The 27473-nt window shown below is 33.5% G+C and overlaps 2 protein-coding genes across 2 annotated transcripts in view; both read left to right on the top strand.

Moving 5' to 3' along the window:
- The first annotated feature begins 5404 nt into the window (after positions 1-5404).
- LOC139498794 (craniofacial development protein 2-like) lies at positions 5405-6343 on the top strand. The gene has a single exon (XM_071287388.1). It carries the CDS (start codon positions 5405-5407, stop codon positions 6341-6343), a length of 939 nt encoding a protein of 312 aa, XP_071143489.1.
- Positions 6344-12174: 5831 nt separating this feature from the next.
- The window catches only part of LOC139518202 (nuclear pore complex protein Nup155-like), a 40738-nt gene continuing 25439 nt past the window's right edge, over positions 12175-27473 (top strand). The window contains exons 1-10 of the mRNA XM_071309889.1: positions 12175-12287; positions 16310-16458; positions 16909-17046; positions 17722-17818; positions 18274-18344; positions 18601-18693; positions 19179-19336; positions 20866-20971; positions 21290-21455; positions 22588-22685. Coding sequence (XP_071165990.1) covers positions 16314-16458; positions 16909-17046; positions 17722-17818; positions 18274-18344; positions 18601-18693; positions 19179-19336; positions 20866-20971; positions 21290-21455; positions 22588-22685 — 1072 coding nt within the window. The 5' untranslated portion in view covers positions 12175-12287; positions 16310-16313. The remainder of the gene's footprint in view (positions 12288-16309; positions 16459-16908; positions 17047-17721; positions 17819-18273; positions 18345-18600; positions 18694-19178; positions 19337-20865; positions 20972-21289; positions 21456-22587; positions 22686-27473) is intronic.

The raw sequence follows: 27473 nt of genomic DNA, 5'->3' as shown, positions 1-27473 counted from the left end.
GAGATTCACCTCAATCGAGCTTATACATGAAACTCACGTGAAAATTTTCATGTGAATTTCACGTGAATTGAGATTCACATGATTCTGATGTGAAATTTTTCACATGAATTTCACGTGAAATTTCCAAAATTTTTTTTTTATATTTTTCATGATTTTAATTAAATTTGAAAATTTATATGTTATTTGAATTACTCTATTTTAAAAATTCATGTGAATTTCACATGAAAAATTTTACGTGATTTTCATGTGAAATTCACATGAGTTTCACATGAGAATCACGTGAAACTCACAAAAATTGTTTTCACGTGAGTTTCACGTATAAGCTCGTTTGAGGTGAAATTGATGTGAGATTCACATGAATTTAAATTCACGTGAAATTGATGTGAGTGAAATTTGCCTGTGTACATATAGATATCATCTCTTGCTTTTGTAAACTGGACCCCTGCTGTTGTTTCAATCTTATCTACACAAAGTTGAAGAATCAATCAGCGGGTGGCCAGTTAATTGCTTTTGTAAAAAGAACCAGAAATTACACACGTTGTCGTGTCCACGTGGTCGTGTCAGGATTTCCCCTGTGTGTTAAGTACCAGAAAACAGGATGTAAGGGTCCGAGTGACGGGTCCGAAAAAGGCGTTTACATGTTCACGTCATTTATGTCAAAGAACAGACCAAATACGAACCATTCTGTTCAGTCGTACTAGAGAGATGTGCGAGGAAAATATTAATTATATTCATCATATTCAAATATTCAGTCATGATCGGCAAAAAGGAATTATGTCATGGCGAATATAATCTGAGATCAGAAAAGCGCCAGCATTTTAACGTGAATGCTTCATAGCCGAGTTAATATTAAAAAAAGAAAAAGATGTACATTATGATTGCCAATGAGACAACTCTCCACAAGAGACCAACTGACGTAAAAGCAAACAACTGTAAGACACGGTATGGTCTTCAACAATAAGCAAAATCCATATCACATAGTATATAAGCTATTTTAAAAATGCCCCGAAATGGCGAACGTAAAACAATTCAGACAAGAAAACTAATGCCCTAATTTATAACAAAGAATACAAACATACAAAACAAAAACAAAACAAGGTAGAATATACAGCAACAAACGATATTCACTGAATTACAGACTCCTCTTGATTTTGAGCAGCACCCCATACAGAACTCGGCGGGGTTTACATGTTTTCAGAGGCCAAACCTCTCCTAACTTTGGACAGAAAAAATAAGAACAAATTAAGAAAATCAGTTGAAAAGGGCTGAACTCATCATATCGAGAAAATAAAATAAAACTCAAAAGACACAAAGTGCAGCTCTGTGAGTACGCGCAGTGACTGCGTGATAGTTCAAAGCTAACAACAATTAAAATATTTAATGTATTTAAGACTAAGATGTCAAGCATCTGGTCAAATATGAAGTCACTCTAATCAGTATTACATTAGAACTATGTGAGGTCTATATTCGTTGGACGAAAGAACAGATAAGATAAATATAACATAGCCCCCCTCCCTTTCCCCTCAAACTGATAGAATTTGATATTGAAACTAACCACAACTTCATTCATTTTCAATAAAAGTAGTTTAGAAAAAAGAGCAACTAGTTTGGCTCAAGATAGCATGAAACACAGTTGTATATAGAACATAAGATTATTCTTTCCCACTTGTATCTAATTACTTAGTATACATATACGTATATTCACTGTTTTTTTTTATACAATGTACTAACTTGAAACGTATTGATTTATTTCTCAGTCAATTAAAAAAAAACAGAGGGAAAACCTGCTTAAACTGTTCTTTGTCTTACTAACCAACAATTCAGCAACCTGCGATTGGATGCTCTGATTATAGAACATGTTGTATCCATGTCTTCAAAACCTGGCTGTATAACCTTTTAAGTTTGAAACATTTTAAATGAGAACTTCCTGACAACACAAAAGTCAATAATGGTCCCTCCGTCTTCAAAATTTCGAAATTACATCTAGTTATTTAATAAATAAAAAAAAAAAAAACTATTTGCTGACAGTTAACATTTTTTTAGAAAACAAGAGAATAGTTTACATTTAATATAAAAACAAGACGAAGTGGTGTGATTGCCAAAGAGACAACTCTCAATCAGAGATCATATGATATAAAAGTTTGCAAAAAGGTTACTGTACGTGTTTCATAGTTTGGTACTATATCTCATTGTTCAGTATATATGTTACAGTGAATTTGTATAATCAGGGATTATGTAGAATTCCTGATTTTTAAGGGAATATGTAGAATCACTGAAATCATTAGTAACTATATATATTAATCCCTGAAAATAACATTTTAATAATTATTCTACAAATTCCCTAATATGATACAAGGGATTATCAATAATTTAAAGATCATTTGTTTGATAACAAAAATATAGACAATTATCATTTTAATCTTTCACATTCCTTGCCAGATGAAATAAGTTTGCTTTTAAACACAGACATGACAAAAGATGATTTTAAAGATATAACCCACTCTTGGTTTCGAGATAAAGTTGAAGATTTAAAAATCAATAATATCAACATTCCCTTTATAGCAAAAACTTTACTTATATTGTTTGTTTATAAAAGTGTCAAATGGATATTCATGTTCTATTTGTAAATTCACAGAGCATGTTATGTGTGGTACATGCAAAACAAATGGTGAAGAAGATTATGGAACATCTGTTTTGTGTTTTTTTGTTTGTTCCAATGAATAAGAAATTTAAACTGAGAGAACTTACGCATATACATGTTTAGAAAAACAGGCAGAACTAAAGCCCTGGTCACAACGAACCCACGACACATCTATGCAGGGCCACGACATGAAATTTGGTAAAACCGCGGGTCATCTGTGATCGTCGTCCGACAATCGCACGACAGTCGCTCGATGTTTTGAGCATCGTGGCTCTGTCTCATGTCGTGGGACGAAAATTGGACATGCACCTTTTTTGCTCTACGATTTTTTGTCGTGTCACTGTCTTGTGGCTGTCGAGAGAGTTTCTTACCACAGTCGTTCGACTGTCGTGCGATAAACACATCGTCGATAATTAAACTCATCATAGATACCAGGACTAAATTTAGTATATACGCCAGACGCGCGTTTCGTCTATAAAAGACTCATCAGTGACGCTCGAATCCAAAAAAGTTAAAAAGGCCAAATAAAGTACGAAGTTGAAGAGATTTGAGAACCAAAATTCCTAAAAGTTTTGCCAAATACAGCTAAGGTAATCCATGTCTGAGGAAGAAAAGCCTTAGTATTTCAAAAAATTCAAAAATTTGTAAACAGTAAATTTATAAATATAACCATATCAATGACAATTCATGTCAGCACAAAAAGTGCTGACTACTGGGCTTGTGATACCCTCGGGGAAATAAATCTCCACCAGCAGTGGCATCGACCCAGTGGTTGTAAATAAACTCATCATAGATACCAGGACTAAATTTAGTATATACGCCAGACGCGCGTTTCGTCTAAAAAAGACTCATCAGTGACGCTCGAATCTAAAAAAGTTAAAAAGGCCAAATAAAGTACGAAGTTGAAGAGCACTGAGGACCAAAATTCCTAAAAGTTTTGCCAAATACAGCTAAGGTAATCTATGCCTGAGGTAGAAAAGCCTTAGTATTTCAAAAAATTCAAAAATTTGTAAACAGTAAATTTATAAATATATCGAGGGTACCAACATAAACCATTTAAATAAAACAATCGTCGTACGATTGTCTCACGAATACCAAATGTCGTACGATGCTCGCACAACGTGTCGTTCGACGGTGGTACGTTCGTCGTGCAACATATTTTCGTTTTATTTAGAAGAATACAATTCGACGGGAATTATTTTTTGGAATTTTAAACAAACCGTCTACCGTTTTAAAAGAGGATGGCTATATCACCAGAACGATTATGCTTTGTCCTGCTGAATAGGCGCCTTGCCGGACTCCTACAAGAGCGAAATAAGGTCCTGTTAGCGTTGATTCGAGCCCGTGAACAGTATAGGAACCAGTGAAACGCCCGACATTGGTGGCTTAGGCCATGGGTCGAACGGCGCATGCTATTTGGGTAGTATAGTACACTGATGCAAGAGTTGGAGCGGGAATCTGCTGGTGATTTCATTGGATTCATGCGGATGGAGCCAGGCATTTTTAAAGAGCTTTGCCGAGAGTCGACCCTGGCATCACAGTGGCACGACAATGGCACGACAGTGAAACAATGTAGTGACATGCGCATCCCATGACATGAAAACCTGAAAAATAGACACAAACAACTCACGATTGTCGTACGACTGTCGCACGACTGTCGCACGACCGACTTTCGACAAACCTACGACAGTACGATTATATATATTTCTTTTTTTTTTTCTGTCTTGTACCCATCGTGGAACCATCGTGTACAGGTCGTAGCTGATGTGACCACTCGAAATATTCAAGGAGCTGGCGCTTGGTGTAATATTCTCATAATGATTCAACAGGGTAAATAGGGAAAGGGAAACCCCAACAAAACATACATGCAGTGGCAATTGTTCACAAAAAGTCTAAAAAGAATATCGCCTTGCCACAAAACAGGGTATCTCATCGAGACAGTTCGTGGTTGCTAATTCCCTTTTTTGAGGAATTTTCAGATGTTTTTCTAACCATTTATATTTTTTTTATTTGCTGTAATGATTGTATGATGCGTACAGTGTGTTGATGTTGTGTTTGTGCTTGTCACTTTCGCTTTCAGCCTCACCACTGGATAGCAGCTTGCTGTGAAAAGGAAGCCGAGTGCGTAAGTCTTCCCTGCCAGTTATATCCTCTCATGCAGTAAGACCAATGTTGCCCAGATATGGGATCCTTCTCGAGGTAGCAGATTTAAACTGGGTATCACACGATCCCAGGCAGAACCACAGGGTCTCGGGGGAGACTAGGCCCCTAGATGCACGGCATGCAGGACCACCGGTGTGTGGACACGCCCTGATGCCTGCAAACCTAGCCCCCAGCTATGGGCAAATAGCTTCACTGCCTTGTGGATGACCTAGTAAAAGTCAAAGGCTATGGAAGTAAATCCAGACAGAAAATCCGGGTAGATGGAGCTCGTAAGCTCAGTAACAGCAATCGTCTAAGGGAAGGAACATCCTGACAGAAAAACCCGACCCTTCACGTAAAAGGTTTAGCTTAGGGCTAACAACCCAAACTTGTAAAAAAAGTTATGTTACAGAAACAGTAACGAAGAATTTATCTACAATTGTGGAGAAGAGCCTCCAAAGCAACAGTGGAGCAAGTATGACTGTTGGCAGTGAAAGCCGAGAGGAAACTACCAACAAGAATCTGGAGGCCCTAAACACAGCCAAAACTAAAACTAGAATTGGGTTCTGGAATGTCCGTACAATGTAATCTGCTGGCAAACTTGCAGAAATTACATCTGAAATGCGACGTTACAAACTACATATTTTAGGCGTAAGTGAAAGCAGATGGACAGACTCTGGGAGAATAACAACAAGAACTGGAGAAACTACACTCTACTCTGGAAGAGTTGATGGGCATCATCATGAAGAGGTAGCAATTATTCTGAAGAAAGGAATGGCGAAATATCTGATGGAATGGAAACCAATAAATAGTAGGCTGATTATGGCATGGTTAAAAGGGAAAGAGGTCAGCATGACTATATTGCAATGTTATGCTCCAACAAATGATTCCAGCGAGGAGAAAAAAGATGCATTTTATGAACAACTCCAACAGGAAATAGACAAAACCCCAAAGCACGACATCAAAATCATCATGGGAGATATGAATGCCAAAGTTGGATCTAGTAACACCCACTATGAAAGAGCTATGGGAAATCATGGATGTGGTAATATGAATGAGAATGGTGAAAGACTAGCAGAACTATGTACCACTAACAACTATGTAATAGGAGGGACAATTTTTCCCCATCGACACATTCATAAATTGACATGGTGCTCTCCAAACCAACGAGACAAGAACCAAATAGATCACATCATGATAAATGGAATGTGGAAACGATCCCTGTTGGATGTTAAAGTCAAGAGAGGAGCTGATGTTGGAAGTGATCACCATTTGGTAACAGCTGACATTAAACTCAAACTCAGGGCTAATGGAAAGAACACAAGATCTTGGAAGCAGTTTGACATCGAAAAGTTGAAAGAAAGCAACGTAAGAAAAGAATATACAACCTTGACAAGAAATAGATTCAAAATTTTAGAAAACTTAAATGATGAAGATGACACAGAAACAATTGATGATAAATGGGAGAAAATTTCTGAGATATTTACTAAAAGTGCAGACAAATCTATTGGATTTAAACAAAAACAGAAGCATAAAGATTGGATTACACCTAGAACATGAGACAATATTACTATCAGAAGAAAAAGTTGAACGAGGCAAAATCACAACGTCTTAAAGAAAGATACCAACTCGAATATAGCCAAATACACAGAAACGTGAATAGAATGGTGAGAAACGACAAGAGAGCCCATATGGATAGCCTATAGCTGAAAAGGCAGAAGAAGCAGCTAACAAAGGCGAACAAGGCAACTTATATAAAATAACCAAAATTATTTGTGGCAAAAATACAGCATCGTCTAATATTCCTGTAAAAGACAAGCTAGGGAATTTGTTAGCATCCGAAAATGAACAAGAACAAAGATGGACAGAACATTTCAGTGAGCTACTTAATAGACCAACTCCAACAGAACTCCCTAATATTGCAGAAAATAACAACGAACTAGAAATCAGCATAGAACCACCTGAAATGAATGAGATAATATCTGCAATCAAAAGTCTAAAAAATGGAAAATGACCTGGAAACGACAATCTGAATGCTGAACTGTTTAAATTAGACCCAGGTTTATCTGCCATCCTGCTTTATAACATCTTTAAAGACATCTGGAATAAAGCACAGATACCATACATTTGGAATAATGGCACTATAATCAAAATACCAAAAAAGGGAGCACTTAATGATTGTAACAACTGGCGTGGCATTACACTACTTTCCATCCCAAGTAAGATCATGGCAAAAATCATAATTAGACGAATCGCAAACTCCATTGATGATCTACTGCGAAAAGAACAAGCAGGTTTTCGTCAGGGGAGAGGTTGCGTCGACCAAATATTTACATTAAGAAATATTATAGAACAATGCACAAAATGGCAACGGCAGCTATATATAAACTTTGTTGACTTCGAGAAAGCATTTGACAGCATCCACAGGGAAAGTCTTTGGAAAATATTGCGATCATATGGCATTCCACAACATCTTATTAACCTCATAAAAGCATTCTACAAGAGATTTCAGTGCAGGGTTGGATACAGTGATATATACTTCCAAGTAAAATCAGGAGTAAGACAAGGGTGTGTCATGTCATCGACACTCTTCATTATAGTCATTGACTGGATAATGAGACAAACAACAGCTAATACACCAAGAGGCATAAGATGAGACACTTTCACCACTTTGGAAGACCTAGATTTTGCTGATGACTTAGCATTAATGTCTCACACACACCAACATATTCAAGATAAGACCTCAGAGTTAGAAAAATATTCAGGACAGATAGGGCTGAAAATCAACGTAAAGAAAACTGAAGTCATGACACTTAATGTAAACAACCCAGGGTCAGTATTGCTGGATGGAAAAACATTATCACTTGTTGATACCTTCACATACCTTGGCAGCACTGTTACTTCCAATGGTGGCGCAGAATGCGACATCAAAAGAAGACTATCAAAGGCACGGTCAGCTCTTTACAATCTGCAGGCTGTATGGAGATCTGGTCAATATACCATCCGGACCAAACTCAAACTTTATAGCAGCTGTGTCTTGCCTGTACTTTTGTATGGTTCAGAATGTTGGAGGATGACAGAACAAGATCAAAACAAGCTGTCCGTATTCCATACTAAAAGTCTAAGAAGGATTCTGCGAATCTTTTGGCCACATAAAATTTCAAACGAGGACCTCTTCATCAGATGCCAACAACAAGATATAGCCACAACAATAATGAGAAGACGCTGGAGGTGGATTGGGCATGTCCTGCGGAAAGACCAGGAGGATATCACAAAGACAGCACTCCACTGGACCCCAGAAGGTAAAAGAAAGAGAGGAAGACCCAAAATGACATGGAGAAGAACTGTAGAGGCAGAGGCTAGTAAATACCAACAGACATGGGGCACACTACAGAAAACTGCCAACGACAGACAAAAGTGGAAAATCTTCGTTACTGCCCTATACGCCAATGGCGTACAAGGGCAGTAAGTAAGTATAAAAAAAATTGGGTTATCCTTTTGATATATTGTGCTTAACATTTGCAATTTATGTTTATAAAGATGTTTTAATATGATTTAAATGTAATAGAATAAATTATTTGACTTTTATTCATTTTCTTTGTAAGGCCAAATAAAAAAGTATGTGTGGTTCCAGTTACATCTGAAAAAAAGTTAGGGTAGGTAGGTAGGGATTTTTTTTTATTTTATGTTTTTTTTTACATTGAGTCTATGGGAGCAACATTCTGACTTTAACAGTGCTTAATGAAAAATGACAATTAAATCTTTAGGGTAGGCTATTTTTAAGCCAAAAAAGTAGGGACGGTAGGGTTACTGGAACCACACATATATTTTTATTTGGCCTAAAGAAAACGTTTTCTTCATTTCAGTTATTATGTATAATCTCTAATGCTTTTTCTAGTGATTATACATAAATCTAAAATCCTCAAATTTTCATTATTTCATGCGTGAGGGGATCGGTTCTGATTGAGGACATCATGAATGCGTGAGGGGACGTGAAATCATATCTTTATATCCAATCTATGAGTCTTTGAAAGTTGCCTAAATTTGTATAGATTGTTCATGAACAACACATTTGTGTGCAGACAAAAAATATGAGATAGAATTTTGTAATAACAATAAATCACCACGTTTTCTTTATATGAACAAACAGTCTAACCAATAAATTGCAAATATGTCTCCCAATTTGCAGGTTTGGGCAAATACTCGGTCTAGTTTAGAGACATCATTTGCAGTTTATTGGTCAGACTGTTTAATCATACTGTGGATGCATTATATGTAGTTGGATACCTATTTTCGTAGGTTTCGTGGATACAGTCACGGTTTATTCACGCATTCAAATGTGCAACTAACAAATTTTTAATAGGCTGTGTATAAAGAGATTGACAAATCAAATATCCACGAATATGCAAATTTTCGGCAATCCACGAAAATTGATACCCAATAAAATAAGTGAATCCACAGTATACAGAAAACTTGGCACTTTATTGTATAAATCAACAAATATCAAAATTTGTGTTTTCACAATCATTTTTTTTTCTTCAAATGAGCAATTCAAGGAGAGATAACTCTTTTCGTAAAAAATATATACTGGGCTGATAGGGAAAATTCTAACTTTAATTTGTAGCAATCTTGAGCAAAATCGTTGACACGATTTTTTTGTTTATTCATCGCGATTTTTTCTTTATATTCATCGTACAATAAAACCTATCTTCCTACAATTTATTTCAAAATTCTATCTCATAATTTTTTTTTATGCACACAAATGTTTTTTTGTTGGTGAAAACTTGCACATTCGTGGATATTTGATATGTCAATCTCTTTTTACAAAGCCTATTGAAAATGTGTTGGTTGCACATTTGAATTCGTGATTAAACTGTACCCACAAAACCTACGAAAATTGGTATCCAACGACAAATAATGAATCCACAGTATGATTAAACCAGTGGATTAAACAGTCTAACCGATAACTGTTTGTTCATATAAAGAAAACTTGGTGATTTATAGTTATTTCAAAATTATATTTCATATTTTTGTTTATGCACACAAATGTGTTGTTCATGAACAATCTAACCAAATTTAGGCAACTCTCAACGACTCATAGATTGGATATAAAGATATAATTTCACGTCCCCTCGCGCATTCACGATGTCCTCAATCAGAACCGATCCCCTCACGCATGAAATAATGAAAATTTGAGGTTTTTTGATTTATAAAGACGTCTATCAACACAGGACAGTGTACACGCCGCCAAAAACGACATACATATCCATTGAATTGAGTAATTGAACTATTTGAGTAAACAAACAAGAAAGAAATATATTAATATGACGAGCCCAATATGTGTCATTGGAAACTATTTATAAAACATTTCGGGTTAGCTCTCGTTTTGTATGAGGAGAACCATGATATCAGGATATTAATTTTTTTTCTTAGTTATCTGATAAAATGAAATTTCGGTTTGGATTGTTTCATCAGAGGATTTGTTTGCAAGTTACTCAAGTTCTATTTTAAACGTATCTAAATTATTGCACTCCCTTTTTGAAGAACGCAAGAAACTCGTAGAAAATATCAATGTAGTTTGAAAAAATAAAAAATAAAAAATATATAATAAAATCGATCAGAAGTTGTCTCCCATAGACCAAGGACCATTAAATTGTTGAATTTCTCAAATTCCACTGTCAAATTCACAGTGGCTTCCAAAATTACTTTATGTTTTATAAATAACACGATACCTTGTTTGAATGGGTATTCATGTTTTTAGTTTAACTGTACTTTAATCATTTACTGTGCTTTATTTTGTAATTCATTTGATTGTATATAGCTCAAACTTTGGGCACCATGATCAGGTTGATAAAATTATATCATCTTAATTATCTCAAGTTATTTATCTATCAGCTAGGGAGTTACTATCTTCCTCTAATGGTGTAATAACTGCTTCCAAAGATTAAACTTTGTAGTTGCTATCATCGGTATGGTTAAAAAAAACAGTATTCGACCAAAAAAGAAATCATTAATACGGAAATAAAAAAATACAGGTCCAAGTCAGGGCCGTAACTAGGGTTCGAATTCAGGGGAGGCAGGGGTGTGGGACCGCGGAATGCGGCCCCCAAGATAGGGGCGCCGATTTTTTTTCCCTCAGTCATTGGCTAAAAATGACCCGTTCCTTCGATTTCCTTACTTTAAGAAACATCAGTATTGCTTGAACCTGGAAGCAACTCAAACTTATGCAAAAACAAGCTGAGATTGCTATTCGGGGTGAGCCAAGGCTCCGTCGTGAAGGCCGTACTTTTGACGTATAATTGTTAACATTAAATATATTGTGACCGCGGATTTTTTTCTCAAATGATTTTGCTAAAAATTACCCGTTTTCCTTCGATTTCCTTACTTTAAGAAAGATCAGTTTTGCTGGATCCTTGGAGCAATTTTCATGCTAACAATTATTATCTGTATTTAAAGATATTTTTTTTTAGAAACTGGCAAGTTCAAAAAACATATAAAGCAAGATAATAGAACGCAAGATATTTTTTTTTTGTTTTGAGGATCTTGACTCGATTTCAATATTGTGGAAAGCTGAACATGTATATAACTACAACCAGGGACTTTCAATACTAGTCTAGTATATACTTAGTATAGAAAGTCCCTGCTACAACGAATGGGAGTGTTTACCTACTAAGGCGTTGACCATAAATTATATTCTTGTACGATCGGGAGACTTAAAAAAACACACGATCCAACAGCTGATTCAGCCGGTAACGTATTTCCGATATCTTAAAAGATTCACAATACAAAAGGAACTTCCTCTGTTTAATTGAGCCCCCAAAGAAATGTGAATAGTTAAGTTTTTATTCAAAATTATCGAGAGCAAAGTTTCATATGTGTTCTCGTACGAATACTGACCCCCTCAATACTGAATAACAGACGGACGGCCACACAAAAAAACAAAAAAAAAGTAACTGAAACGGTTCACTTTCGATCAAAAATTCGAAAAACGACAGACATACCACGTATCATGATAACACTGTTAAAACTGTAAACTTGTGTTGTTTATAATATAAATTCAATTTTTTTCGTGTACATATTGTCAATATTTTATTTTATTACTTAAAACAAAATTTTGGTGTAGAAAATTCAGGGGAGGCAGTTGCCTCCCCTGCCTCATAGGTAGTTACGGCCCTGCAAGTAAAGACCCTTGATGAACACTTTTATAAATATCAAGCATTTGATAATATTTTGTCCTATCTTTACACCCTGTTTTCTTTTGTGAGATGCCTTTTTCTTTATTAATCAAGTTCAAATGAAAGTTATCTTATCCCCCTGGATCCGCCTATGAACGCTTTGTTTATCCTCAAGTTGCTGCTAAATATATCGATAACAATGCTTTCAAATAACTGCTCCCTAGTAAATGGATATGTTTATTTCCGAACTTTGACTAACTTTTATTATTTTTCTACTTCCGGAAATTGAATTCGGCGGGGGCATGTGAAAATAGAAAATATATTTTAGAGTAAGCAGCAAAGCTTTATCGCTAATAAGATCACAAGTACATTTGCAAAATTTAACCATTACGCATAGCACATATTGTTTGTCAAAGTAAAACTTAAATGTCCTTTTTGTAGTTTTGACGGAGAAACTGCTGGTGATGGACAGAGTAGCTCTCGCCGGGTTGCAACAGTCTTGTTCAATATAATTTACAGAGCACTGTACACAACAAACATGAATACATAATGGGGAAGGTTTTAATTATTGATATAAAATGAAACCAGGGAAAGAAGAAGTCTTTTAACTGGAAATAGATATATGCAGGTTATTTTAGACCCAAGCCATACACCTTATCGCTATTTGTCCGCCATTACTGGATATCACACAGGTTCCCGTGAAATTTTGACGTCATAAAACAAAATATCTGACGCCACAATGGAAAAGTGATTGTTGTTGACGTCAAAAGTTCAAGCGGCTGTGTCAGCCGGGATTAGCTATAAGGTGTATTGCTACATGGTATCAGGTCCGTTTGTGCACAATACATTTTCGCACCCTACACGTTTGCACCTCACACGTTCTCACCCAAGTTCCTTTCGCACTCTACACGTTTGCGCCCAATTTTAATTCAAATTCCAGTTGAATAATTGGAAAATCATGATTGTTGTTTTAAATTGCTTTGGTGTAAATACTGAATGTATTTAGCTTGGCATGAGTAAAACATTGAAGATTTTGAATAAAAAACACAAAAGATAATTGTTTTTAACAGCTTGGTCCCTTTGATCTGAAACAATGAAACAATAAAATATAGCAATACACTATTATAACCAAAACATGATAAAATTTATTCAGCACACAAAAAAAAAAACGTAGTCAGAATCTCACTTTATTTTGAAACAAGTCAATGAAACAAAGTTATGGCAATACACTAACCAAACCATGATTAAGAGTTATTCAACACAAAATAAAACGTTTACAGAAACCCACTTTATTTAGAAAGGGTTATTATTATATTTAACAATACACTATTCAAAACATGATTAAAATTTATTCAACACAAAAAAAAAATGCTGTCTCACTTTATTTTGAAACAATGACAACAAATATACTTATAAGAATACACTTGCCAAAACTTGATTACAAAGTTATTAAACACAAAACCAATAAAAATTGGGGGCGAACATTTAGGGTGCGAACATCTAGGGGGCGAACATGAGTGGGGGCGAACATGAGTGGGTGCGAACGTGAATGGGCGCGAAACAGACCCAGATTCTTGCTACATGTGGTAGGTCTTACCCTTGCTACATATATCCTACTTGGACTTTGCTATTGTACTTATCACACTGGAAAACTCTGCATTGATGTCACTACACTTTTACCAGCATACAAAATTAGTGCAGAATACATTTTTTCTACTCTTCAAAATAAAAAAAAATGTCTGAAGATATGTTTTTATAATATTGTTATTCTAAAGTAATGTACAAAAATGCCAATTTTCTAATGTCTGTTTCCAACCTGACTTCAGAACACCTAAAACAGTCCAGACCTTTAGAAAATCCCTCTTCCGGCCTCCATGGCTTTGTTTACATTCCATTTAGCATTATCAATCTTAATGACAGACTAAGCAGGCCAAGCAAATCCTATTGTAAAGAATTTCAAAATGACAAGCACCTTACGTCTTTACATGGTTTTCCTGCAAAAAAATATTCTCAAATGAAAGAAAAACTTTGGGAAACATACAATGTTCATGCCATTTTTTTGTTCAGCAATATAGAGTGGGTTAACAATATACTGTACATGATTGTATATTTCATAGAAAGAACAAATTGTTTCAATAGAAAAAGATCAATATTCTGACCATAGGTAAATACATGTATTCATATAAAATTCCATTGATGTCAAATTTTATGGCTGATAATGAGGTTTCCTATTGAATGAACTCCAATTTATTGCAAACTATTTCAAAGCAATATCATACAAACAAATAATTTAATTGCCTTAAACTAAAAAATCACATAATTGACAATAGAGCAATTTGATTGGATATATCGATTCAATGTGTCACATGGTTTTGGCGCCATTAGAATTTGAGGTAAACAAACCGAGTCAGCTGCTCCAGTATGGAACAACATCGTACATTCAGTGACTGAAAAACAATTATGAGCAACCAAGCTTGATAATACACAGTAATAAAAAAACAAAGCTAAGTCTACAGAAAAATTTTAAAAAATGTCCTTAATTAAGTGCATGACTTACTAGGCCAAAATAAAAAGATTGTATGTTTGCCCAAACGCGACCGACCCAAAATAAACCCGCCGACTCAAATTCTTTTTTTGGAAGAATTTTTTTTTCGGATTTTTTTTGGGTCCGCTCCGTCATCGTACAAAACTTAATGTTTGTCGTCTTTGCGTTTGAAGGTAATTGTGAATAAGATTAAAAGAAAGCGTATAAGAGACGCAGTTAATCGATATTCGATGTTCTCTGTATTTATCTTCTGATTTAACGAACGTAAAGAAGTGAAAAATGTGAAGTGGCACAGTTTGTTTACGCTGTAGTTGTTTGTACTACCAAACCCTTACCTATATGCTCAATGTTAATTTCATCGTGTTATCGAATATCTGATAAGAATATTCCGGTAGATTTGTTCAAAACCATGTGCAATCGAATATTTTCAATGTTATTCTGACAGGAAATGGATCCGGAAGTTGCGAATTTACAATCTTGCAAGAAGATTTTGTTTTTACTGAATAAAAAGGAATTATTTCTTGATAAATTGTTGTCTTTAATTATAATCTTCCTTTATCATGTAAATTAGATGTCCTTTTATTCAAATACTTCAAATTTACAAGTCTCATTAGACAGTCAGTACGTTGCTGTTTGGGAGAATTTGATAAAACTATAATTGCTCACAGAACCAGAAATATAATCTTAACTGAATGTAACTCCTTCTGAATAATTTATTGCAATATAAATATAAATCCCTTTTGACAAGAGAAATCTGACTTTTGTCAGAAATATTTTTTCACATGTGCAAAAGTAAAAACATGTTATGGACGCCATATTGGATTTTTATACAATTTGTGAGGAAGCCCCTAGAACCATGACCTAAAAATAAAGTCTTCAGAAAACGTTAACTTTATGCAATTACATTTTATCAATAATAATTATTTTCAGAAATTTAAACTTGATTATTTAAAGAAATAAAATTATATAAATACGTTTTTAGTTTGGAGATTCTACAGAACATGCTTTGATCTATTTATAGCCAAATTAGTTTACCTGTGTGATAATGTAAAATATAAATTTGTTTTCAAAACATAAAAAAGACACAAACTAAGGATGGTAGATAATAATTCATATAAATATTTTAGGACATTTAATCTATTTTAATAGAAATAGGATTTAAAAACTGCAAACTAATTTAATCATTACATAATCAGCTTAAATTTTTTTTACACAAACATCGTGTTGATGGAACTGTTGAAAATCACTTCACAAATCCAACAGCCCTTTCACACAGTTAGCAATTGTCAGGGTTATAAACATCTCGGGGAAACAAATCATATAGTAGACTAATTTATTTATAGAGGTTTTAAATTCATGGCTATTGGTTGTCTCTACAAAGGTTTGACAGAGAAAAAAAAGATATACTGTTTTAAGATCTTTTAATATTTTCATGCAAATTCGGATAAAAAAAAAAAAAAAAAAAAAAGAATTTGCCTACCTACCTACCCACACCCAGTCATCATGGGTCGGGTTTGGGCAAACTGAAATATTTTTAATTGTGGCCCTATCATTACAGGATATGTGCTTGTGGCTGTTGGTGCAAATGTAATGACAGCTGCTATAAAGTAGAATATATTACCAGGAAACTGCTTTGCTGTGTGGAAAATTTTATGTAGCTAAAGCAAATTAATTGTTGTGTCTTGTATACAAATCATGCAAAGTACAGGATAATAAATTGCAGCTGACAGACTGGTTTTTCTTGGTCAGCAAATTGAAATAAAAAAGCTTTTATTCTGACATGTACACCATTCACATCTTTTGTAGGAAAATGACATCTTTTATGACTACAACTGGATTATCTCCTCCCTCTCATCAAGATGTTTTGGATTCAAGTGCTCGGCTTATTGACAAGCAGTTACAAGATGACAGAAACTGCTTGGAGTTATCAGATCAATTAAAAGTGCCTGTTCATAGTAAGAACTATATTATAGTAAATGAAGTAATTAGTTAATAGCTGTTTTAAAAGTCTTTAGGTAATTAAAAAGAAAGAAAATGAAATATGTATGCTTCATATTGGAAAGAAATTAAGAAAACTTATTTTCAAGGTTGTATTTTATTATCTCACCTGGCACAAAAGGGCCAAGTGAGCTTTTCTCATCACTTGGCCTCTGTCCTCCGTCATTATTTTTCTCCTCTGAAACTACTGGGCATTGGGTTATGTTGTTTAAAGAATGTGTCTGATGACTCGGCCTGCCAACCAATATGGCCACCATGGCTAAAAGTAAAACATGAGGCAAAATGTAGATTTTGGCTTATATCTCTGAATTCTTGATATCATATTATCTTCCTAACAATGTTTTCATTCAGAAGTCTTCAAGAATGATTGTGATAAGTTAATTTTGAATGCCTCTTTTGTATAACAGATCAGCCAAGTCACAGTGGACTAAATGAGTTTGACTATCCAAGTTTCCCAGATGCAGGAGTAACTTTAGATTGTCTGACAGAAGTAAGCAATGTTAAAAGAGTGCCCTTACCTGCTGAATTGGTGGAACAGTTTGGACGTATCCTTTTGTCAACAAAACTTCAATGCCTTAATGTGCAGCGATAAATGTAAAGGGCATAAAGATTTATCTGTTTGTTTGTTCATATGTACAGTTTTGCATAGTTTTACTAATAAAGATCATTTCTTGTCTCTGTACATCCCAAATATCTTTTAATCTTTTTATAACAATATATTTACTTATGAAATGTTTACTTATTATACCATGTTTATCCCATAGTAAAAATTCCTTAGGATATAATGTTTTTGAGCCTTCGTTCTGTCTGTCTGTCCTGGTCACCTCAACTCCTTTAAACTACTCAAATAAATTCAAGAAAATTTGTAAGGAAATACATGTACTATTTAGTTGTGCATATATATTGACAGGAAATTATGATTCAACTTTTTTTTAGGAGTTAACCCCCTTTTACTTTTAATTTAGAAGTTTTGCCTTAAAATACTAGTGCAACAAAATTTGATAAAACTTTGTTCATATGTAGATTTGCGTAGCCACAAGAAATTTATATCATTTGACTTTTTGGGAGTTGTATATTTGAAATTAGGAATCTGGTGAGTTTTTTTGTCCAGTGACAGTGTAGGGGCCAGGGTTATGTTAGCGTGCTGACCTTTCATTCCGTTAGGTTACAAGAAGCTCAGATTGAAATAAAGATTAAAATTAACCTTAACTATTGTACAGGAATGCAGTGTAATTGTATGATGGGTTTGTTTCCAGACATCAGTAGAGCATGGCTGACTATAGATAGTGATATATTTGTGTGGAAGTATGAAGATGGGTGAGTATATAATGGGAATCAGTGGTGAATGGGATGTTATCACTGGAATAGAAGGATACCACAAACTGCAGCTTTGTAAATAAGTTTGTTAGATGTAATGTCCGAGTTTAAATAACATTTTATTTAGCAAATTAATTTAAGCATAAAATTTCCTAGAGATGGAAACTTTTAGCAAGTTAATGGCTATATCACATTCTTGTTAAAACTGAGTAACATAGATATTGATGTTGAAATTCTAGTTGTACTTTTGAGATGAAATGTATGTTTTTAGTCTTAGCTAATTTATTTTGTTTGGTGTTTTTTTTTGTTATGTTATTGAGTCATCATATGTAGTATTAAACATATTAATTAATACCCAATATGTAAAAACATCAATAAAAAATTAATAGAAAAAATTAATTAATAAATTTCACTATTTTGAGATCATTTTAATAATAAATATTTTCTATTTTTAGAACTGATATAGCATATTTTGATGGACTGAATGAAACTATTTTGTCAGTTGCACTTGTAAGACCTAAACAAGGTATGTGATATTCTCTTTTCATTGTTTAAATATCAACATTATATTAAAAGACTAAAAAGTATGCTAAAATTGTGGTTGAAGTGACCAATAGTTGTTAATTTCTATGTCATTTGGTCACATGTGGAGAGTTGTCTCATTGGTAATCATACCACATCTTTTAAAAAAAAATAAAAAAATATTCATTTAAGATTAGATGATGTATCCCATAGTTTAAATACATTCCTTATGATTTCAGTTGATTTTCTTTGTTTTACAGGAATATTCCAGCCACATATACAGTATTTATTATGTCTGGCTACTCCAGTAGATATTGTTCTACTAGGGGTCACCTTTACAAGACCATTTGATGGTGAGTAATGGCTTATTAACCCATTCCATATGTTGATTTATTACAATATCTTTTCCATTAAACAGTTATAGTGTGGTATGAATAGTGTCTACAATAAATATTGAATGAGATTTATCAGACGATATAAGGGTTGGAAATGGATACCAAGCAAACAATACAAAAATAAAACAACATTTAGAGGTCAAAATAAGGTCAACAATTATTATTTATAATAAAATTAAAGCATGTTTGCATTCATTTATTATTGCTTTATGATTGTTGAACAATATACAAAAATGCAATATCAAATACTAAAATTTCTGGAAATGCTGCATACACAAAATGTTATTAGTTTAAATTTTTTTAGTAAACATATTTTCTGTTATAGAAACTTTCAACAGTCTGAAAGTACTGTAGTTGATTTTAGAAATAACTTTGCACTTGAGTCTACATATTCATGTTATACCAAGGTTTTGATGTAATTGTTTTTGGTTTAATCTTTGTAGGATCATCCAGCTCAGGTGGTGGAGATATGCACTTGTTACCAGAATATCTATTTTCAATTCCAACAGACAATACATTTATCATGAACATCATAGGAACTGACAATGGTAGAATATTTATGGCAGGGAAAGATGGATGTTTGTATGAAATTGTGTATCAGGTGAATATTTTCTCTCTTACAACTTATAGACTATTCAATATTGTCTGGAGTAAGGCCCATTTCATGTAGGAATTTATGAATGACCCTGGCATGACAAAATGTAAAACAATTCAAAAGAAAATATGAAGGGTATGATTTATGCGAAAAACAGCAAACAAAAAACATTAGTGCAGATAGTTTCTTTTTATGAATATTTTATTGGAATTGTTTTGTTGAATTTTATTCAAATTTTCAATTATTAATTAAGAGCTTGCTTTATATATTGAATAGGGATGTCAAAAGATCTGAAATTTAATACTCGGATACTCGGTCCTGATACTCGAGTACTTGCGAGTACTCGGATGAATTTTAAACGTCTTTTCAAAAGTTTAGATTTTAGGTTGAATGCAGTGTTTTACTACCTTTCATAAACATATAAACGAAAGACAAACGTACTACAAACATAGCTTGGTCCTCTGGTTTTTGTGTCAATTAAACAATGAATTACCGACTGCCGTTTCTACAAATAACCTATCATAATAGCAATTATTGTTTGTGTACGTATTCATGAAAGAAATTGCAATAAAGTTCGACAAAGTAGACAATATAAGTATCATCTGTTCCTGAGGAGTTGGTAATTTTTATAATACCACTTGTCCATTAATTTGTCAACAACAATATTGGACTTCAAATTACATGTGCATTTTCGTGTTGCTCAGTCTTACTTTTTCTGTTTTGTTTTTTTGCACTATCTTTTGTCTGATTTTCTTTTTTTTTAGCAATGACGTTGTCAGTTTATTTTCTACTTTTGGATTTAAATGTTGCCCTCGTACTTTCGCCTATCTTTAAATTGTAAATTAAACAATTATAGTTTCAAATACAGAGTTATTAAATTAATTTAATTGTACATCTCATACCAATCACATTTACATAGAAGTCTTGATTAACTAACAATGGTAACTTTTTACAGCTTGTGATGCGTTGATTATTAATCCATGAAAGTGTTGATCCATGTAAAAACACAGTTAAAAATGTCTCTAATCTGTTGCATAGGGTTCACCGCAGGTCAGTTTGATTTTGTTCTTGTTTAGAAATATGATCTGGTCAACAATTTCAGACGAAAGACTGTTTGACTTTTTATTTTTTGTTATATTATAAGTTGTGCACGTGAAAACACTCCCTTGGAAGGAATGGACGTTGCTGGTAGTACTTTAACAAATATAAGCCTCAGATAAACATATTTATGTTGTAAATTGATTTTATCTAGTATTACGAAGGGGATATTTCAACGGAACTAAAGAGATTGAGAATGTGAAGAGAAATATCTCAAGATGTATAACAGACAAACGAGTATTCTAGTACTAAAACTGTACTCGAGTACTCGGCCTTCCGACCAAGTACCCCTAATATTAAACCATCATTTTTAACAGCATGCAGTAAAATTAACTTTATATTGATTTGGAAGTTATACTTAAACCATTTTTAAGTTAGAGTTGAATGAGTTTAACAAGAATTAATCAATAATTGTTTTGATTATTTTATTTGAATAGGCTGATGATGGTTGGTTCAGCAGAAAATGTAGAAAGATCAACCATTCTACCAGTACTTTATCCTTTCTTGTTCCTTCCTTCCTCAACTTTTCATTCAGTGAAGATGGTAAGTCTGTTCAGGTAGTTGTGTGAATATTAAACTGAATATTTTTATGCTGTGGCATATATATTTGTTCCTGTTCATCCATTTGAACATTCAACCAAAATTCGGTTAGGTTATTTATAGGTTCATATTAAACCTTGGAAAATTTTAAAGTGCAATGCCATTCATCAACATTTTGGTGACTGACACACATATATTACTTGAGCACTCAACCCTTTTCTACACTGGGACACTGATATAACACCAAAACAGTAAAATGAGAATAAAACAAACTGAGGTTACAGTAGAAAGATGTACCAAGTTTTTTAATTCTATTTTCAGATCCTCTTGTCCAGCTATGTATTGACAAATCAAGAAATATTCTCTATGCTAGAACAGAGAAAGGAACCATTCAAGTGTTTGACCTTGGACAGGATCGTAAAAGCATTGGCAAGGTCACATCTGTACCATTAGCAACAATAGTACATAATGCTTCACATGTAGCCAGGTATGGAAAAAGTCATGAAAGTATAACACATATACCCCTTCAAACATAAATAATGTTTCTCATGTGGCTAGGTAGGAAAAGGTCATACAAGCATTTGATTTATTCCTCTTCAGGTTATTGGCAACCATTTTTCTCATGCTGCTAGTTTGAAAAGGTCATGTAGCCAGGTGAGTTAAGCCATGGTCAATAGGCTAAAATTTTACTGGTGACTGAAGCTTAAAGTCAGTTGAACTTGAAAAAGCTTAAAAGTGAAATATGACAACAAAGTGATATTGTCTATTATTTATTTTCACATAGTTCAAAAGAAAACTAAGCTGGGTCAAACCTTTTTTGTGCGGAATAGAAATGTGATATAGAAAATAAACTTAGGATTTCATAAATTTTCTTACTTTTAAAAACAACTTTCAAAAAGTAGTATTTATTTGAAACATTTTTCAAATGTGTACACTAGTTGTGATGTTAAAAGTTTAAATAGATACATCATTGGTCTAGTTTCATAGATGCCAACCATTACGATTTTTCCGTAGTTTTTCCGATTTTGCGATAAAAACTACGCTATTACGGTCAAAGTAGAATAGTTACGGATTCCCAATCATCAACGTTCAATTTTGTAAAACGCGGATTTTTATCATTACTTTTCCGTCCTGGTCCAGTATTTAGGAAACGCCAATGTAATGCTTCCGGTTTCTCGGGAGTTATCAACCTATTGTTGGGTAACTAACTGACTTCCGAAGAGGCAAACTTGCATTTTATTAAGTAGCTTTCCCCATTTCTCTACTTCTCCTTGACAAAACAAAAATGTTCGAGTCAAGAACATCTGAACAATTAATGAATGGAATACATACTACAGACAACATGTTAAATGACAAATTTTAGTGTACATCACTTTGCAACCACTCGTCAGTAATTTTTATTGTTAAATGCACGTTTATGAATGATTACTGAAAACTTTTCAAAAATACGGAAAATTTGATAGTTTGTTACTGATTGTGTCAAAAGGGGGTTGGCATCTATGTAGTTAGATGTGTATTAACATTAGATATACTGTGAAGTGAAAAACCAGTATTGAAATATTATTCCTTAGATTTATGATAAAGTTCAGCTTTGTTTCACATCTCAATTTTTGTTTCAGAACAATAGAAAGATCAAATTTCAAGCCGATTGTCCACATAAGTGCCATTACACAGTCTGAATCTTCCAATATCCATCTTGTAGCAGTTACAAAAACAGGTAGGATACAGTGTTGTCCTCAAATATTTTTAAAATTTAATTTTGGTGTATAGTAAATTAAAGGAATGTTATAAAATTGAAAATAATTACCCAGTATCATTCTATGACTAACAAAATGTCTACAATTTGATGCCAAGGAAATTACTTTGTTTATAATATGGCTTCCTGCAAGAATACATGAAGACTATTTTTTTTAAGACCAGTGTTTTCCCATTTTTATACGACCGCAAAATTTGAAAAATTTTTCGTCTTATATTGCTATCACGTTGGCGGCGTCATCGTCGTCGTCTTCCGAATACTTTTAGTTTTCGCACTCTAACTTTAGTAAAAGTGAATAGAAATCTATGAAATTTTAACACAAGGTTTATGACCACAATAGGAAGGTTGGGATTGATTTTGGGAGTTTTAGTCCCAACATTTTAGGAATTAAGGGCCAAAAAGGGCCCAAATAAGCATTTTCTTGGTTTTCGCACTATAACTTTAGTTTAAGTAAATAGAAATCTATGAAATTTTGACATAAGGTTTATGACCACAAAAGAAAGGTTGGGATTGATTTTGGGAGTTTTGGTTCCAACAGTTTAGGAATTAGGGGCCAAAAAAGGGCCCAAATAAGCATTATTCTTGGTTTTCGCACAATAACTTTAGTTTAAGTAAATAGAAATCAATGAAATTTAAAGACAATGTTTATGACCACAAAAGGAAGGTTGGTATTGATTTTGGGAGTTTAGGTCCCAACAGTTTAGGAATTAGGGGCCAAAAAGGGACCCAAATAAGCATTTTTTTTGGTTTTCACACCATAACTTTAGTATTAGTAAATAGAAATCTATGAAATTTAAACACAAGGTTTATGACCATAAAAGGAAGGTTGGTATTGATTTTGGGAGTTTTGGTCCCAACAGTTTAGGAATAAAGGGCCCAAAGGGTCCAGATTTAAACTTTGTTTGATTTTATCAAAAATTGAATAATTGGGGTTCTTTGATATGCCGAATCTAACTGTGTATGTAGATTCTTAATTTTTGGTCCCGTTTTCAAATTGGTCTACATTAAGGTCCAAAGGGTCCAAAATTAAACTTAGTTTGATTTTAACAAAAATTGAATCCTTGGGGTTCTTTGATATGCTGAATCTAAAAATGTACTTAGATTTTTTATTATTGGCCCAGTTTTCAAGTTGGTCCAAATCAGGATTCCATATCAAGTATTGTGCAATAGCAAGAAATTTTCAATTGCACAGTATTGCACAATAGCAAGAAATATCTAATTGCACAATATTGTGCAATAGCAATTAATTTTCAATTGGAGTTATCTTTCTTTGTATAGAATAGTAGTTGATAATATATGTTGGAAATTTACCAGACATGACTATGATGTCATTTTCTATTTTTATTTGCCAATAACTTTATGTAAATAACTTCATTGGAAATTTGCCAATATAAAATGTTGCTGATGAAGCTTTTTTTCCTTATCTTATCTAAAATGTTTTTAGATAATGTATGTTGGACATTTGCCAGACATGACTATGATGTCATTTTTGGAAAATGACGCAGTCATTGTTCCATAACTGCCGACCTGAACTTCATTACATTGCTCTGCCTACCGCGCTTGGTTTCGTATTTCCTATTTTCAAAACAAACTGGAACCTACTTGTGTTATCATTATGCATCATTGTGTAGTATTAAACCAGCCAGGACCCAGTTTACACTGGTTTTTGCTTGTATTCCACTACACTCGAACAAAGTGTTGTAGTTTGACGGGAACCAGTTTTAGAATTTGTAAACTACAAAACGTAATCGGTTATTGTTCATTCCGTTTTGGTGTTTCATACCGACTTATATGGTTTGAATAAGCTTAAGACCATTTAAACATTAATGTGATAGGTATATTAAAGATTGTTTTACAAAAGGATTGAACTGTTTTACTTTCAAAGTCGTACTATAGGGATATCTGTCATATACGGATTTCCACTCTCACCGGTTAATTTCTTCTTTTACACGTGCTTTGGAAACTTCCTGTTTAATCGCAAGTTTTAAAATTGTTTTTGAGTGAATTAAACTTATTTTAACAATCATGAAGCGTTCCAGAATCATTTTAAAGCAGTTTCTTCTTCTCTTTGATGATGGAAAATAGGTTTTCTCAAGAAAATACCGCAAACGATCGCAGAGGAATTGAAACGTACAAGTCAAGTCGGCACCTGGTTAAATTGGCATCTAGTCAAATCGGCACCTTTTCGACGTCAATTCGGCATCCAATAATATTTTCTATTCAATTAATTAATTACTGTTACCAAGTACATAGTGAATATGTTGTTGTGTATTTCGGTAAACCACGAAACGAAAGTGAATATGTAGTGTATAAAGGTAAACAACGAAGCCCTTACCAAAGCTGTTGTTTTAACAATTAGACAATTTGTGTAATTGTAAAAACAAGTCAATTATTAACTACTTTCCTCTATACGGAGGTGTGCCTTGATTGGCAGAAATTCGTTTACAGATTACAGATTAAAATAAAATGGAAAACTATGAGTCCCTTTCAATAAATCAAACTTTCATGCCAAATAATTAGCAAATTTAAGGTGTTTGTTTTTCAGTAAAGTTTAAACAGCATTAAACCAACAATCCTGTAAAATGCTCAACTGGTTAAAATAATGCAGAAAAATACACAATATCTCATGTATTAGTCCAAATAATTATGACGTCTGGCAAGGCTATTTTATTATTTTTCTGGGACGCCTTCCTACGACGTTCAGGTGCCAATTTAACTAGGTGCCAGTTTGACTAGAATTCTTTGACAAATGTTTGAAACTATCTGAGTTTCATTAGACCTTTGATAGCAGTAACAAAAAGATTATTTACTTAATATTTTGTGGGAGAAGGGGGTTCAGACTGTGTGGCATCAGGTCTGTTTGTGCCCAATACATTTTCGCACCCTACACGTTCGCACATTCACACTCTACTCATTCACGCCCAATTTTAATTCAAATTCAAGTTGAATAATTGGAAAATTATGGTTGTTGTTTTAAATTGCTTTGGTGTAAATACTGAATGTATTTATAGCTTGGTATGAGTAAAACATTGAAGATTTTAAAGGAAAAAACACAAAAGATAATTGTTTTTAACAGCTTGGTCCCATTGATCTGAAACAACGAAACAATAAAACATAGAAACCAAAATATAGCAATCCACTAATATAACCAAAACATGATAAAATTTATTCAACACGCAGAAACAAACATAGTCAGAATCTCACTTCATTTTGAAACAAGTCAATGAAACAAGTTATAGCAATACACTAACCAAAACATGATTAAGAGTTATTCAACACAAAATAAAACGTTGACAAAATACCACTTTATTTAGAAAGGATTATTATTATTTTTAGCAATACCTTATCCAAAACATAATTAAGATTTATTCAACACAAAAAAAAAATTGCTGTCTCACTTTATTTTGAGACAATGACAACAATTATACTTATGAGGCCCCTCATGGGGGGGTCCTAGTAATCACATAATCACCATTTTTTTGCCAATATAATCACATAATCATTAAATATTTGCTTATCTTTAGTAATCAAATAATCATAAACTAAAAATACAGTCCTAGGTAATCAAATAATCATGAAATATTTGGCTTAATAATCAAATAATCATTAAAAAAACGGCCAAGTAATCACATAATCAAAAACCCCATGAGGGCCCTCACTTATAAGAAAACACTTGCTTACATAGTTATTAAACACAAAACCAATTAAGATTGGGTGTGAACATGTAGGGTGTGAAAGTGAGAGGGGTGAAAATGAGTGGGCGCAAACGTGAATGGAAGCGAACAGACTCAGATTCAGACTATGTACCAGTGAGAAATATACAAGCCTTTCTACGGTATTTATTTGTACAATTCAGCTAGTCTTGACCTATTCATTTGTCTTAAAAAACCAGCCAGTTGTCACCTTCACTTCACACACACACACATATACGAATATCAATTATATGCTTACGATACATGTTGCATTGTTAAACTAATTACGGTATGTGAAAATCAAGACTTGCATAAAAACTATCCCAATATTAGAGACAGTGGCGTCATTTTTCTTCAGAGCTTTCAGCTCTTTGATCTATTTTTATTTGCCAATAACTTTATGTAAATAAATTCATTGGAAATTTGCCAATATAAAATGTTGCTGATGAAGTTTTTTTTATTGTTTTATACAATAAACAATGTATATTCACTTTAACTACCAACCAATCTTTACCATTCAGTGATAACAAGCACTTTATTTTACATTTTAATATCTTATGATGTATTTAAAAGAGTAGTTATTGTTGCAAACTCCATTAGAAATTTGAATTGATATCAGTTTTGAAAAAAGGGAAACAGGGATGTGAAAAAAAGGGGGGGGGGGGGGGGGGGTTTAAATTTTTCTCATTTCAGATTTCATAAATAAAAAGAAAATTTCTTCAAACATTTTTTTGAGAGGATTAATATTCAACAGCATAGTGAATTGCTCAAAGGCAAAAAAAACCCTTTTAAGTTCATTAGACCACATTCATTCTGTGTCAGAAACCTATGCTGTGTCAACTATTTAATTTTAGATTTAAAAAGTTTGAAGAAATCTTTAATTGATTTGTAAAATCTTGACATTTGTTTTGTGTAAAAAAAAACCATATAATGTCAAAAATTTGATCACAATCCAAATTCAGAGCTGTATCACGCTTGAATGTTTTGTCCATACTTGCCCCAACTGTTCAGGGTTCGACCTCTGCGGTCGTATAAAGCTGCGCCCTGCGGAGCACCT

This window comes from Mytilus edulis, chromosome 1 (genome assembly GCF_963676685.1).
Source record: "Mytilus edulis chromosome 1, xbMytEdul2.2, whole genome shotgun sequence".
In the NCBI taxonomy this organism is placed as follows: Eukaryota; Metazoa; Mollusca; class Bivalvia; order Mytilida; family Mytilidae; genus Mytilus; species Mytilus edulis.
This window is presented reverse-complemented; position numbering and strand designations above follow the sequence as displayed.